The 15,245-nt window shown below is 45.3% G+C and overlaps 1 protein-coding gene across 1 annotated transcript in view; it reads right to left on the reverse strand.

The window, feature by feature from the left end:
- The window catches only part of CACNA2D4 (calcium voltage-gated channel auxiliary subunit alpha2delta 4), a 125,699-nt gene that overhangs the window by 75,735 nt on the left and 34,719 nt on the right, over positions 1-15,245 (reverse strand). Inside the window, exons 15-22 of the mRNA XM_066320233.1 lie at positions 14,408-14,488; positions 11,416-11,490; positions 10,473-10,559; positions 7,142-7,213; positions 2,896-2,957; positions 2,174-2,241; positions 2,012-2,057; positions 464-561 (exon numbers count right to left, since the gene is read on the reverse strand). Of these exons, the coding sequence (XP_066176330.1) occupies positions 464-561; positions 2,012-2,057; positions 2,174-2,241; positions 2,896-2,957; positions 7,142-7,213; positions 10,473-10,559; positions 11,416-11,490; positions 14,408-14,488 (589 nt within the window). The remainder of the gene's footprint in view (positions 1-463; positions 562-2,011; positions 2,058-2,173; positions 2,242-2,895; positions 2,958-7,141; positions 7,214-10,472; positions 10,560-11,415; positions 11,491-14,407; positions 14,489-15,245) is intronic.

Raw genomic sequence — 15,245 nt, forward strand, 5'->3', positions numbered from 1 at the left:
GAAAGAACCCATCTCTCCAGAAGGCACCGAGAGCCCTTGGAGGATGACGCCTGTGTCCCTGGGAAACTGAGCTGCCCCAGCACTTTCCCTAGCTTCTCCTGCCATTGCTCCCTAGGCCAGTCAGTCGTTCTGTCCTAAATAGGGGTGTGCAGCCCCTGCTAACCTCCATTCAAGCCTTCCACTTTCCAGTATTTCCTATGCTGAGACCTTCAATAAGGCTGGTGTTTCAGCTTTGTTATGTGTCAGCTTTGAAATGGAAAAAAACCTCCTCTGACGGAGACAAGGAGGTGGATCCTCTGCTCATTTCCACTTGTGAATTAATCTGGGCTTGAGTTCAGTCCTGCCTGTGTAAGCAAGTGCCACAGGGGCTCAGTGTGACACCAATCAGTTTGTTACAGTCCCCTCTCCCCTGTGATGGGTACAGGAAAAGCCCAGCAGGACACTTTCAGTGCCAGGGACTCACATTCCAGGTCAGGCTCCTCCCCAGTGAGGAAACGGATCACAGCCTCCAGCTGGCTGAGCTTCCTGTGGTCGGGATCGATGTCGGTGATGCAGTAAATCCTGGTGGGAAGGGGAGAAGAAGCCCCAAAGGGCAAAGAGAAACCACAGTCAGACAAATGCTCCTGGATGATAATAACTGCAAAAAGAAAGTCAGCAAGAAACCTTGGTCTGCCAGGTCTTTACCAATGCTGCATGTTGTGCCCACTCTAAATCTAACAGTGTGGCTGTAAGCCAAACCCCACCACTAAACCAAACACCAATTAACCTGACCACTGTGCTCAGCAGGGTTGTTGCATTCTCCAGCATAAGCTCACAATGCAACAGAGCTGTTCCAAATCCTGCCAGCAGTTTCCTGTGTCATAGTGTGTAAGATGTGTACCTGTGCCTGTATAGACAACAACACTGTGATGGAGAGACCTGACAAGCAGAGGGTCATGTGCAATGTGAGACCAGAGCAGGAGCAGAAAAAACAAGAGACAGAGGAACAAAGTGTGAGATGAGGAATGATCTTGCAGTGTGATATGGTGACAACAAAAGCTGTTCCACGGGGACACAACTCCAGGAGCCTCAGGACACAGTTTGGGGAAAAGTTGAAGAAGGTAATAGAAATGCTCTGTGCTATAAAGGAAACCAGTCTTCTAATCCTGCTTCCAATTTTGACTGCTCCATTGTCAGGACAAGGGAGAGGAAGGGGTTATAAGAGAGAATTAAACCTCATAAAGGGGCTGAAAGGAGTGATTTATGAGAAAAGTCTAAGAGAAATGAATATGTAAAGTGTGGTGAGCTGACACCTGAGGTCAGGAGTAGAAGAAGGAGAAGTCGCTGTTTGTGTCTCAAATGTGCTGCTTGTGAAACTTGACAGTGTAATGAGAGGTGAGAAGGGGTGCAGGGCTGCTTGAATATAGTTATTTTGGCTTCCATACAGCCTGGGTTCATGTGACTGAGTGGGACTGAATGTTGGGTTCATGAAAACCCCAAAGCTCACAGCAATAAATGGAAAGTGCCGTGCTTCACCCTGTTTCATATCCAATCCAAGCAAAACCTGAAGTTCTGCTTGCTATTGAAACAGGGGTCATAAATCACCCCCGTGCTCACTAGAAGTTAGGTCTAGGCTCAGAAGGATGCCAACCAAAAATAAACTAGGATTTAAAAAAGCATTTCAATCTCTCACCAAGCTTGCAACAAAATTGCCTAACAGGTCTGACATAGTGTAGGTTTTGTAAGACAATTCTGAGCAACATGAAGAGGAATGAAGTAAGTCTGAGCACAGAAGACTGAGGATAAATCTCAGCTGTTTCTTAGGAATGTGCCTGGTCTTGGTGGGATCTCCCAGAGGAAGAGGTGAAACTCAATTGCTTGGAGACAATTAGGTCTTTGCAGGTCCAACACCTGAACAGCACTGCTTTTTCCCCAGGCCACAGAGGGTGGTGAACACAAACCACATTGCTGGGAGCCTTGCCCAAGTATCACGACAAAGTCCTGTGTCACTGACAGGATTTCCCCCACTTACCATTCATTTGCTAAGGACAAGTCTGGCTGGAGCAGGTCGTGCAAACCTGAAAGCAGAGAGTACACGGAGTGTTCAGTGAGGAAGCAGACAGACACATACAGGCTCTGAAAGAGACTTGGTGACATTCAGAGTAGCTCCCTTGTCCCTTTCAGGTTAACCTACCTTCTTCCACTGAAGTGTTCCCCAGCAGGATGTACTCCCCGTGCCCCCTGGACAGCACCACACCCAGGCTGCAGGCAAGAAGGAAAACAGCAAGGAAAGGTGTCATTCCCTGCAGTTACAACCCTTAAAGACATTAACTCCCTCCACAGCTATTAAAGAAAAGAACATAATCGGAAGAGGATTAAGTGAGATCCGATTTCAGCACAGAGGGCTGAGCGACCTGTCTGTAGAGCTGTGAGGCATTGCTGGTGACAATTTGTTTGGCCAACGTTGTAGGTTCAGGTCAACAATAACATTTCTCAAATCTCTGCCAGTTTCAAACCATTTCAGCTGCGGGAATAAAACCAACACCCCCTCCCTCCACGCACACACAATTTGCTTAATTTGTTATTTGTTGTTTTGTAATTTTCAGTGTAGATCAGCGTTAGGATTTTTAAAAAGCGTACACCAGAACTGTATACCATATTCAGTGGAAATGAAAATTCAAGCTGTCTCATCCTCTACCTAAGGTATAGCTTTCAGACTCTGAATTTCAGGTAAATCATAATATTCCTTTTGAATTCACCCCAAATAATATTTTAATGGCAATAGGAACAAATAAATCAGTTATTCCTACTGCTCTACTAATGACTTGTAGCAAGATTTCTGGAGAGAAGGGACTGATCTGCTGTCCCTGATCAGACTTCTGACACACTGTATTGGTGCCACGAGTCCTTGCTCACCTGAAGGGTGTGCCACTGATGTCCGTGAAGAAATAATCATTGGTGAGGAAGAGAACTCGTTTCTGAAATAAGAGAATGAATAAGAGATCTGATAGAACAAGGACACAGTGGTGATGGGGACCTGGGGTAATGTCCCCAAGGCTGAACAAAACCAACACCTCACACCCTGCTAGGCTGGCTGGAGGCTGGGATGAATGTGCAGCATTCAGCATATCCAGCACCTCGAGAATTTCAGGATCCAGGCAGCCACTCTATCTTTCCAACAAGGTCTTCAGATAAACCTTTCTTTGTTCCAGAGCTCCTGCACCGGCTGCAGGAAGGGGTGGGGGGAAGCTGCCCTTCCTCCCACCACTCCAAGCACTGCTGGGGCCCTGCTGCTCTTCTACTAGACACAGCAACCCTGACAGCTTTGCACATCATCATCATCATCATCTCCAGCAGGAGGAGGGCTCAGGGGCAGATAAGGAAGGAGGGGTGGAGTTGAAGGAGAGGCAGAATGACAAACCTATCCTCTGTGTGGGTGGGCAGCCAGGGCCAAGTCTCCCCACTCCTGTGGGAAATGCTGATATTCCTGACATTTGCTTTCATGCCAAAGTGGGACAAAACATTAGCATCTTGCAATTTTGTTAAAAAATCAGTTAAAAAAATCTACATTTTCAATTGGGAAAAAAAAAAAAGTGCTGTTTCGAATGCAAGCCATTTTGATTCGCACACAAATATCTTTTTCAGACTGACATTTCAACTGAAGACATTTCAGATTATTGAAAGCTACTTCAGAACTTCATCTGTTTGCCAGACTGGCCTTTTCCTGTAGGAAAGTGTTGATTTCAGTGGAACGCTTTTCCAAAGGAGAAAAGCTTCTGGAAAGTTTCTATCCAAGCCTTATGCCAGTATATGAACCCTAATATGTTTAAAATCCTAGACCCAGTCTGAGAACGAGGTGAGAGGATGTGGGTGGGAGACAGGGGAGTGAGCACAGAAAACTCAGTGTTCCCCAGGGAAAGTCATGCCTGCTCTAACCTGCTCGAGCTGAGCAGCCCTGGAAGTGGAGCGAGGCACAGAGGGCGCCAGCCCCACAGTGTGCACCAAGGCTGTGCTCACTGTGCTGACAGGGATGGGGGATATCATTAGGTGTGATGGGGATTCAGGATATTGTTAGGGGAGGAGGTGGCAGGTGGCTTAACCCCTTTCCTCCCCTCTCTCTCCACTCACGGCAACTGTACTGCTGAACAGCAGGGGTTTCTGCTGGGCCAGGACCACACAGAATCATTGAGGTTGGAAAAGACTTCTGAGATCACCAAACCCATCCTTGGACCTATCACCACCTTGTCAAGCAGACCACAGCACGAAGTGCCACATCCAGTCTTTTCTTGAACACCTCCAGGGGTGGTGACTCCACCACCTCCCTGGGCGGTCCACTGCAATTTTTAAACAACCCTTTCCATGAAGTTATTTCTCTTCATGTGCAAGATCTTCCATAGGGCTGTGATACCCCCAAAGAACATCACTTGGTGGTGTTTTGGTGGCTGTGGATGGTACAAAAGGTATTAACCCTCCCTTTTCCTGCCTGTATGATCTGATGGTGAAGGCACAGAAAAGACCTGGCCGCTACTCTGAGGCCCTTTCCTTTAGCAGGGTTTGGTCTGCTTCTCTTTTCCTCTGATCTGCCCCTCTTCTGGTGAGTGCTCAGCCAGTCCCAAGACAGCTGGAGGTACCACCACTTACCCATGGAATGGAAAAGCAGCAGCGACACCCTTGAGCCAAGTGGGGCTGAGGATGCTCAGGCAGGACTTTGCTACATAGTGGGGATGGAAGAGGAGAGCATGGTCATGCTGGCACAGTGACAGGATGGCTGACTGCCATCCCCTGCAGCCTGGGAACACCTGCACTTCTACACTGGATGCTGTGCTGGGCATCCAGGCCTGCCTATTGCCATTACCAGAGGTTTGCCACCACTTCTACCCGTGTCCTCTCTCTTTTGCTTTCACAGTCACAGCCCTTCTGTGCTCAAGCTGCAAGCAAAGGCATTTCTGCCCCTAGAACTCCCTAACAACTACTTCCTGTATTTGTTCCTTATTTTTTCCTCTCTGTCTCACTCTGTTCTCAACACCTTCCTGAAATCAATGTGGGGTATCGACATTTATGTGGCTGACAGAATAATTTCAATTCCCTTCACTCAGACCTTCTCTCCACAGTCTGGCTGCCTCATTCTCTTTGTTTCAAGGCTCTGTCAGCACTTCCTTTGTTTCAGTGCTGCTCTGCTTCGTCAGACTACAAGTGGGAATTACTAAGCTTCATTTCTGGTCTCCATTCCATGTGTATTCTGATAATAGTGAAACTGTCACTGACTCAGCCTCAGTCCCCCATTGTGCTTCATAAGGTTTCCAGAGCTGCAGAATGAAACAAACATCTCTTTACCAAAGCAACTTTTTGTTATCTTCTTTTTCTCCTGGGTAGGGGAGCAGAAGGATGTCTCTAAAATATTGAACTAAAAGATATCATTGGATGACTCAGAAGAAGTATTATTGAGGGGGCACAAAGGGGTTAAGCTAGCAAAAGAAGCAATTTAGACCTAACAAAGAATAGATCTTGCTCTAAAACCTTGATTACTTTTCTGATAGAATAACTAAGGTAATGGATGAAGGAAAAAAAGGACAGACAATATGTCTGGATTTATATAAAGTACTTGAAACAGCTTCTCAAGAACTTTTATTCCAAATAATCAGTTAAAGTGGGCTTAAATAAGATATGGAGGGAGAACCAGCTGCAGAACTGTAAACAAAAAGCAACAGTAAACAACAGGCTGTGAAGGGAAGAAAATCTAATGGGAGGAACAGACTCTGCTTTAGCAGCCCTTCTGTACAGGCATTTATCTGTAAGACAAAATAGAACATTTCTCTGCATACTGAAAAAAGTGTCTCAACAGCCCTTAAAATTAGAAAGGCTGGATGAAAAGGAGAAGTGGGTTTCATGTGGAAAAATGGCAACTGGAAAAAATAGCTAAGAAACACAGAAGTGAGGGTGGCAGTTCCAGCACAGCTGTGGGAGGGAGAAAAAAAATTGAAGGGACAGCAGAAAGGAGAATGGGGGCTCCCTGTTCAGAAATATCCTATTGCAGAGAATAGCTGCTCTGTGCAGAGCAGCCCAGGGAAACAAGTCACATAATTCAGTGGAGCCCTGGTACTTCGGCACCAGAAATGATAGAAGAGTCAACAGGAACAATCATAATAGCTGAAAAGTGTGCAAATATTTCAAATGCAGATGTTAGCAATGCCCAGGAGAAGAAAAGCAGAGCCATTGACAGGGCCATGGGAGTTGAAAACACCAAGAACAGGGAGAAAAAATGTAGTGACAATATTTAGCAGGACAACCATTCAGAGGAAGCAGAGAGGTCTCTTCATTAGGAAATGCCCCCATTTCAGCAGTGGCTGTGAGCATTTGGTTTGTTGGAATTGGTGTTGACTGTGGCTTAGCATGGGAGCAGTTCAGCCAGCCACTGAAAAAAAATGCTCTCCATAAAGGATGGAAAATTTCCCTGAAATATAGAAGACTTCTGGGCAGTGTAACTTGCAGGACTCTGGAATACTTCCTAACAGGAAATGATGAAAGCCAAAATCTTCAAGAGAGTTAAATAAACATGAATGAGAAAGTACCAGTGAACATAAATGCACGAGATAATTTTGCACTGATTCCAAAGGAAGATGTATAACCCTGCCCTGGAGCTGGTAGGGAGTGTTCAAAAGTCTCCATTTCACTGGGGCTTTTCATAAAACGTCTGCAAATATTTGCATAGAAATTTAATCCTGGACCTGGATAAAGGGAATCACATTCTGACAAAGTGAGGGACAAAGTTTTCATGAGTGGTTTTGGGTAGGGAAAGAGGGTGGCAAAATAGCCTCCAAATCACCTTCTGTCTAAGTCAGTTCAGCTTAGTCTTCCCCTATTCTAACTCTTGAAGATCTCTGATTCATTTCACAGCCCTATAAGCAATGAACAGTGTGCTTTTTGGCTTTGCCTGGACAAAGTAGGGAGCTGAGAGACATTTGCAGCACCTTTCTGAGAGCAGAATCTTGCTAGGTATAACGAGCACTTCTAATGATGCTCTCTTGTGTTATATATGTGGTGAAGCAATAAAATCCTCACACTCAGGAACGCTGCACATTAAAAACCACATCCTTTGTGGTTTCTCAGCATCCACTTCCCATCCACTCCCCTGTGTGACCTGAGCAGAAGGATGATTTCTTACCCCTTTATCCACAGGGACCTTCACATCCATGGAGAGGTAGCCTGTTTCCCCATTGATCATTGCACTCCTCAGCTGCAGAGGTGAACAAGTTTGGTATTAGTGTCTCCAAGCAGGGCACAGCAGGAATTAACAGAGCCACTGGTCATTAACACACAGGGGCTGGCAGAAAGAATCACTGTTGGTTCCCTCTCCTCCCCAGCTCTGTCTTGCTTCTTTTAAACAGAAATCCTGTTTGCAGCGTTCAGAATCCTTGACAGTCAAGCTGATAAGTGATACAGAATAGTAATAGTTTATCCTGAAAGCTTGTTGATATGTCTTTTAGCAAAAAGAAAGGATCTGGAATCTATGAAATTGCCAGTCCCAGTTACAGACTTCAGTGTTTGGCAGCCAGAAATTCATTAGCACAGTGCTTTGAGAGCCTGGAAGAGGAGAAAACTGAGAAACCCACTAACTCCCTCAGACTGAATCCAAAGCTCTTTGACATTTTTAAAACTGATTTATAAATCACAGGCTGTATTCAGCACCACTTCTGAGGTGCAGCAAAGCAGCTGTTTAGCACAGTAAAGCAAGGCTGTATGAGAGCAGGGTAGGCAGTGAGAAGACCACTTTATTCAACCCAGGTTCCAAAGGTGTAAAATGTAATTTTCACAGTGACTCCCAGCCTCTTGCAAGAAAGATCCAGGAAATTTTTCCACAAGTACAGAGGTTTTGACTTCACATCCAGCCTGCCAGAGCATATCAAGACTATTGCTTCAGGCTGGATAGAAAAAAAATAGGTGGGAAGTAACTTAGTCATTCACAAATTGTTTCCTTACTTCCAGAGACAGGCCTCCATTCAGGTGCTAGCCAGTCCCAACTGCACTGGCTTTACAAGGCCATGGTGTTGTTTATTATGGCTGTTTGATGTGGGTTATTTACAGACCTAGAATATGAAGCTCATGTTTCCCAAGGCCCACATCTTGGAAATGAAAACATTGACTGGTACTATTACTCCTTTTTGGCTAAGAGTGTTTGACCTTCTTCCAGAGCCTCAGCATAACTCTCAGTTCTGGTCTGACAGCCTGCAGGATTTGCTATGGCTTCTGGGTTTAGAATCATAGAATATCCTGAATTGGAAACAAGGATCATCAAGTCCAGCTCCTGGCCCTGCACAGGACATCCCGAGAGTCACACCATTTACCTGAAAGAATTGTCCAAACACTCCTGGAGCTCTGGCAGGCTGGTGCTGTGCCCGCTGCCCTGGGGAGCTGTTCCAGTGCCCAGCCACCCTCTGGGGAAAAAACCTTTCCCTGATACCCGACCTAAACCTGCCCTGGCACAGCTTCAGGCCATTCCCTCGGCTCCTAGCACCATCACCACAGAGAGGAGATCAGTGCCTGCCCCCTCTTCCCCTCTCAGGGAAGCTGAATATCGCTATGAGGTCTGCCCTCAGCCTCCTCCAGGCTGAACAGACCAAATGACCTCAGCCTCCCCTTGTATGGCTTCCCCTCCAGACCCTTGGTCCCTCTCCTTTTTCCCCTTTTTCCCTTCACCCTGTGAACACCCCTGCATTGCAAACCCTTGCTGCTGCCTGGCTGCAGGTTGCAGCACTGTGCATCAGTTGGTGTTTTTCAGACAATGCCAACCAACTTCCCTCTCCCACATTTCATTTGGCAGCCGGCTGTATTACACATCATTAACACTTGGGCGTATTTTTTCCAGCCTGAATGTGCTGCTTATCAGTGTTACTGAGATTATACTCAACTGCTGTTGAGTCTGTCACTGATCTAATACCACAGCTACAAATCTGAGTGCTGAAATGTTGGCAGCTTTCTGCTGCAGTGGGTGTATCTTGAGAGCCTCTAGACTTGCTGAAGTCACACTGCAGATATCGCTCACGTCACTGAATGTCTCTGCACCCTCTGTCACTGCAACCTTCCTTTCCTCTGGAAGATGCAGTGCAGGAACACAAAGTGGCTTTTGTTTCTCATGCCGGTTTCGTGATTTTTTTTTTTCTCTCTGGATAGTTTTACTCTGATGGCCTATGGATAGAAACCTTACACTTGGTATTGTATTTGCACTCAGGTGTCAGTGTCAGATGGTCAGACAGGAACTCACTAGCCAAATAAATATGAGAGCAAAGCAAATTTCTTTCATTTCCTGGATTTTTTTAAAAATACCAAACTAGGCAAAGAGGAATTGCTCTAAAAGTGGCTCCAGTGAGACAGAAAACTACAATGGGAGCAAAGTCCTGTAAGAGACCAGTGAACCTACACAAAGCTGCTGACAACTTGCATCTTGGTGGTTCCACTGCATGTAAAACCTTTTGGTTTTGTCTTGTTTTCCATGTTACAGAGTTCTGCTGTGTTCCCTTTCATGATTTGCGACTCTTCTACCTCCCAAATTCCTTTGATGTTGCCTTTACACTTGGCCTACACTAGTGGCAGTAGCTACTTCGATCGTCTTGCTGCTCTGTTTGTCCTACCTGTTTAAGTGGATATCTGTAGCATCAGATCCCTTTATCTCAGAAGTCTCCCCTGTAATCCAGAAGCAGGTGTCTCACTGCTAATTCTATCTTACTCCAAATTCAGTTCTTATCTTAGTAATTTAAGAATCTGTTTCCTCCTAGTTCTGAGTAAAATAAAACCAGCCACAGAGGAACCTCTCTATATTCCAATTTTATCTGGGGTCCTAGACATGCAAAGCAGCACTGTGCAGCTGTTAAAGGTGCATGCTGTTTCTTTTTCATCACTTGTTCATAATTTTGCTCAAAAGACAGTAGAAAAAGGTTTGGGTTTGATTTTTATTTTTTATCTTTTCCCTCTGGTCAGTTATTGCTTTCAGTGCCTCTGCACCTGTGCAAGGAGGTGGTTTCTGGATTTTTTTTTCCCAAGTGTCTGAGTCCTTTATCCTCTGTGTCTATTACTAGTAGTGACTGCAGGCTCTAGTATCTTGATGAATGTTCCTGATCTCCTTAGCTGAGTGGCTTCAGCTGTATCTCACATACTGCACGTGTGAGTGACATCACAGGGCACTGCCACACTCCTAAACTACTCTGGCTTTGGATTAAGGCAGCGTTAGGGCCTTGTACACACAGACTGGTCCCTGGAGCATTCTCCAAAGTGCTTTCGTCCTCCTCCCAGCACTTCTCCTTTGTTCCGTGAGAAGGAAATCTCATAGTGGGAAGAAGACAAGTACTTGGCAGGGGAGCTTCATGCTTTGTCCTCCTGTAAACCACCCATCTCTCTTAGTCAGTGCCAGTCAGGCACAGAAAAACAACAGGAATGCACCCCCACCTTCCATACAGGCACACGAAGCTACAAGAATGGTTAATCCATTTTCTGACACTCACTATTTCATCCTGGTCTTCCCACTCCACTTCTGAGAGATCTACGCTGTTGTAGTTCGGCTTAGGCTTCAGTTTCTTTCCTTCTTTATACTGGTGTCAAAAAGAAAAAGATTCAAGTAAGTGGCTAGATCACTTCCAAAACTAACCCTGTGAGAATTCGTGTGGAATTTGAAAAATGGGGATTTCTAATTTCTTCTCTGACTAGGAAGGCAGAGTTTGTGCGAGTTCTTCTTGGTCCCATGTCACATATTTCTAGGGAGTTCCAGTGGGACAGACAGGACTACAGGTGAACTTACAGGTAAAGGCTATGGCCTCCCTCTCCTAAACAGATCGGTACAACACCCTTGCCTTCGGGAAATCAGGTTTTTCCTTGCAGCTAAGCATATAATCCCATTACCATTATAATACCAGCAGGAGATCTTTTCGGATGGGAGTCAGGCTTTGACTCCACTCACGGGAGGCTTTTCACCTAGAGCTAATTGACGCAAGAGGGCAAATTGCACTAATCCCCGGGGTGAGGAGAAGGCGTGAATCCGGCTGGGAGAGTCCAATTGACAGTGGGAGGATAAAGCAGCGCTCTGGCCTGGCTTTGCCTTGCCCCTCCTTGGAGACACGGCGTGTCCTTTCTCTTCACACACTGAAGTGACACCTGGTGCCTGTGTTCCTGGGCAAAGCTGACTTTTTGAAGACAAGGCCACCATGGGGCTTCACAGCAGCTTTCTCTTGTGGTGGGCACAGCAATGCTTAGAGCTGTGAGCAGGTGGATTTGTGCTAACCAGTGCATGTCTGAAATGTAAAATCCCAGCAATGAAGCCAGCTGGCCTGCGTGCCTGTGTGTCAGAGGCTGGCGGCCTTCACAGCTCAAAACCTCCGAAGAAATCAGAGGCAGCACTGAAAGTCCCTGTGCTCAGTCAGCAAAGGCTCTGAGATGCACAGCTTTACGTACCAAGGGACGGAGGTCTGGGTGGGAAAGGATGTAGCCGTTGTTGGTGTTCAGGAAGGCGTAGCCATGGACACCCAGCTGGAGAGAGAGGCATTAGAATAAGCAGAATTGTGCTTTAGCTACAAACACTGCTGTGTAATGGGTGCTGCTGGCACCATCAATGCTGAGAAATATTTTCCTTGTAAAGGTATAGGCCAGCAGAAACTGGCATCCATCCCAAAGCGGGTATCTGTCTGCTCTGTCTGTGCTTGGGTGCACAAAAGGATGTGCAGGCAGGTTTGTGTACACATTCAGAAATATACGCCCTCCTACAGTCTGATTGTCACCGTGGACAGTTAGCACCCAGAGGCAGACAGAGCCCTGTTATAAGTGTATATTATAAAGTTGGCTTTTCACAAGATGTGTGCTATATGATTAATAACTTGGTGGTCAGGTTTTAAGTTTTTATTTCTGCTATTAGTAAAGAAAATTAGGCATAGTGATAGTAGCTGATATAGTAGTTGCTTCAACTGTCTGGTTGGGAAAACATCCAGTGAACATGTAAAGAAGACTCTGCTATTGATACACCAGCTATCAGCATCTACCATCTGAAGAAAGCGTGGACCAAGGCCCAATCTAGAGGTGATAATGAGGAACACAGCCAAGAAACACTCAGGCTCTAAAAAGGTGAACCCAAGGAGGGGCCATGCAAAACAGTTCCTGGAATATGGAAACTAGTTTATGGAAAAAATATGAATATTCAACAGATTGATACAATAGAAAGGGTACTTAAAGAATGTCTCTGATATAGCAGGTTGTGGACTTGGCCAGCCATACTTCCTTTTGCTTAATCTGTTTCCTAATTGTCTTATTTTTTTATTATTAAACTTATTTCTTAATATTTACCAGGAAAGTGAGCTCTGTTTTTCACAGCCTTCCACAGCAGAGCTGCACGGGCAATGGGCAGTGCTGGGGAATGCTGCACAGAGCACAAGAGCAGTGGTGACAGCTCTGTGTGCCCATCACTGCCCTGCAGAGCAGAGAGTGAACAGTGAGCAGCAATCTCACAGATGGCTTCCCTGGAAACCCGCTCAGCCTTCAGAGGAGCTCTGTGTTATGTTTCAGTGTTGGCAAGGCTAGACCTAACCCAGGCCAACTGTACAAGCCTGGAGTCTTAAAATGCTTTTTAAGGAGTAGCATAATCTAACAAGAGCAGACACTGGCTGACCTGATCTGCGAGAGATTTCCGAGAGAGCAATTGCTCAGCTCAAGCCCATATATAATGCAAATTCCAGCTACACCCTGAGTCGCTAAAAACCTGCAGATAGCCTGTGCTTGCCAAAACAAGAGGTGTCTCAAGGAAAACAACGATGGATAAAGTTTCTATCTTCAAAAAAAAAGTTGCAACTCTATTTTCTTATAGAGACAATCCTTAGGGATACCGGTAGGGAGGTGAGGAGGTAAGTAATTTACAATCTGTCTGTGCATTCAGGGAATCAGTTCTGTATTTCACACATCCCAGACCAAAACCTTGGACCGTCTCTGTGTGAAGCAGTTTTTTGAAAAACACGCTTGGCTTAAGTTAGTGTGGCAAGAATTAAACCAAGACACTGGATCAGCAAATTTCTTTTCTGGCCTATTAAAGCTGAAATTTCCCAGCCCAGTAAAAGCACAATCACTAATATACAAACTACAGAGGTCTGGAAAGCTGGAACTGGTCCTTTTGGAGCCCATATGCTAGGGAATTCAAGCTGAGGATCCTAGGTTTCCAAACTGGTCTGGAGCTGGAGGAGTTTCTGAGATGATGTGTCCTGCCACTGATATAATGAAATCCAAATTATTTTCCCCTCCTTTCTTGGCACTGCTTGGAGGAAAGAACAGTGACCCTCTTTAGCCCAGAAGAAAAAATTATTGTATATCTGTTCTTTGAGTGACATGGGGAAAAGGAGGTGAAAAGCATTATTCTTATGCAGAAAATAATTATATAAAAATTGACCCAACCCAGGCAGCTTTGCATGCTAAGTGCAGGCACCCTGACACTCACAGTTCCAGGGTTGTCTGCAGGATCATTTCCTACAGCTGCCCTGCATCCATGTCTGGAAGTGCCACAGAAATTCACAGCTTCTGACAGCACTCTCAGTCCTGTGAGTCTTCAGCAATCAGATTTTGGACAACTGCCTCACTGGTAGTAGCTGTCTGATAGTTATTTAAGAGAAACCAAAAACCTGAAATGTTGGCTGGAATTGCCAGATTTCCTGGTGGTCCTTGGATGTGCTCGTTTGTCTCCTGCTGTGCAGACTGACTGAACAAAGGGTCACTGCCTGGAATTTCCAGCAGGAACCAAACCAAACAGTGCATCTCTGGGGCAATTTCCTAGGGATGAACTTTTTTTTAAAAAGATACATTGAACACGGAGTTAATGGAAAGTTTTTTGATTAACAATTCTGGAGAGCAAATAGTCTATCCAGGTACAGCACAAAGAGAGTGAGAGCCAACTTTCTGTTCACTATCCTGCCAAGAAACCATCATGCTGCTCTGGAGAAAGGAACCTCCAGGCATGACAGGAGAGCTGGCTCTCCACAATCCATTCAGCCCTCAGGTTTTTTGCTAAGAATATTGACAGTGAAACGAGTGCATTTTTTGCCAGCTGGCATGGCAACTCCTGTCCACTGGGAACAGGATACAGAACTTTAATTCTTCTAATATAGAGAAGAATGAAACCCGTCATCTCTGAGGGATCTAGGCTGGTGACCATCAGGATGCAAAGGTTCCATGACCTTTTCCCAGCCTAGTGCATCACCCAGTCCTTGTGTTGCTGAAGCAGCCTAAAAGCTTGTAGTGGTGAATGGTTTCACATGTGCTATATAGAAACCACACACCACCGCATCCAGCAACTCTTCCCTTATGCTCACAGTTTTTCCTGCAGAGCAGAGAAGTGATTTTTCAGTCATGCCCATGGAAGTGTGAGCAGTGACTCTGCTGTATGAAGGAACCGATTTCATTATCTCAGTCTTACCTTATACCGTGGAGCAAGTTTTAACAACTCCCTCAGTGGTACATCAGAGCCCACCACACCCAGAAGAATGCCATGGGATCGCTTTAAAACAAAGGAGAATCCATTTTCAGAAGCAAAACCTGGGTAATTTTCTACCTGAAAACACATCATTGTCCTCCTAGTTGTCTCTCACCCATCCCCTCTAGGCTTGTGTGAAAGGGGTTATTCAAAACCAATTAACATATTTCAGAAAGTCCCAAGAGGTCAGTCCAGTGTTTATGGAGAAGAGTATTTCTACACAACACCAGTCAGTATTAACTTCTGTCATTCAGAAGTAACATAAAATCACTGAAAATAAGTTTTGAGGGCAAACCCCTGCTTTCAGAATGTGTAAATACCAATAAGGTCAAGAAAATAATGCAGACCAACATGAATGGGTTGATAAAGTGGGCCAACTAAACCAAATTTTAGGTTAACAAAAGTGTTAACCTAGAAAAAAGGAAATTCCCCCCTCCATGACATGAGGATCTGGTTGTTTAATAAGCATCTGGAGAGCACTATGGAAAAATTACACACACTGCAGTGCTGTGCTAATGCAGGCTACAGCCAGCCCCAGGTGGAGAAGGCAGAAAACTGTTTGTAGGACCTGGATGAAGAGTTTATCCCTTGTACAGCACTGCTAAGGTACCATTCTCCATTTTAAAAGGATGCTGAGAAATTAGAAATGCTACAGAAAAGAGTGTCCAAAGGGTTTCAAACCCCAGAGGAAATGCCTTTATCAAACTATCTAAATAATTCAACCTTTTTAATCGTATCAAGATAGGTTTGATTTTATGGCAGTGTAGAAGATGCTTCCCAT

This window comes from Sylvia atricapilla, chromosome 5 (genome assembly GCF_009819655.1).
Source record: "Sylvia atricapilla isolate bSylAtr1 chromosome 5, bSylAtr1.pri, whole genome shotgun sequence".
NCBI classification, from domain to species: Eukaryota; Metazoa; Chordata; class Aves; order Passeriformes; family Sylviidae; genus Sylvia; species Sylvia atricapilla.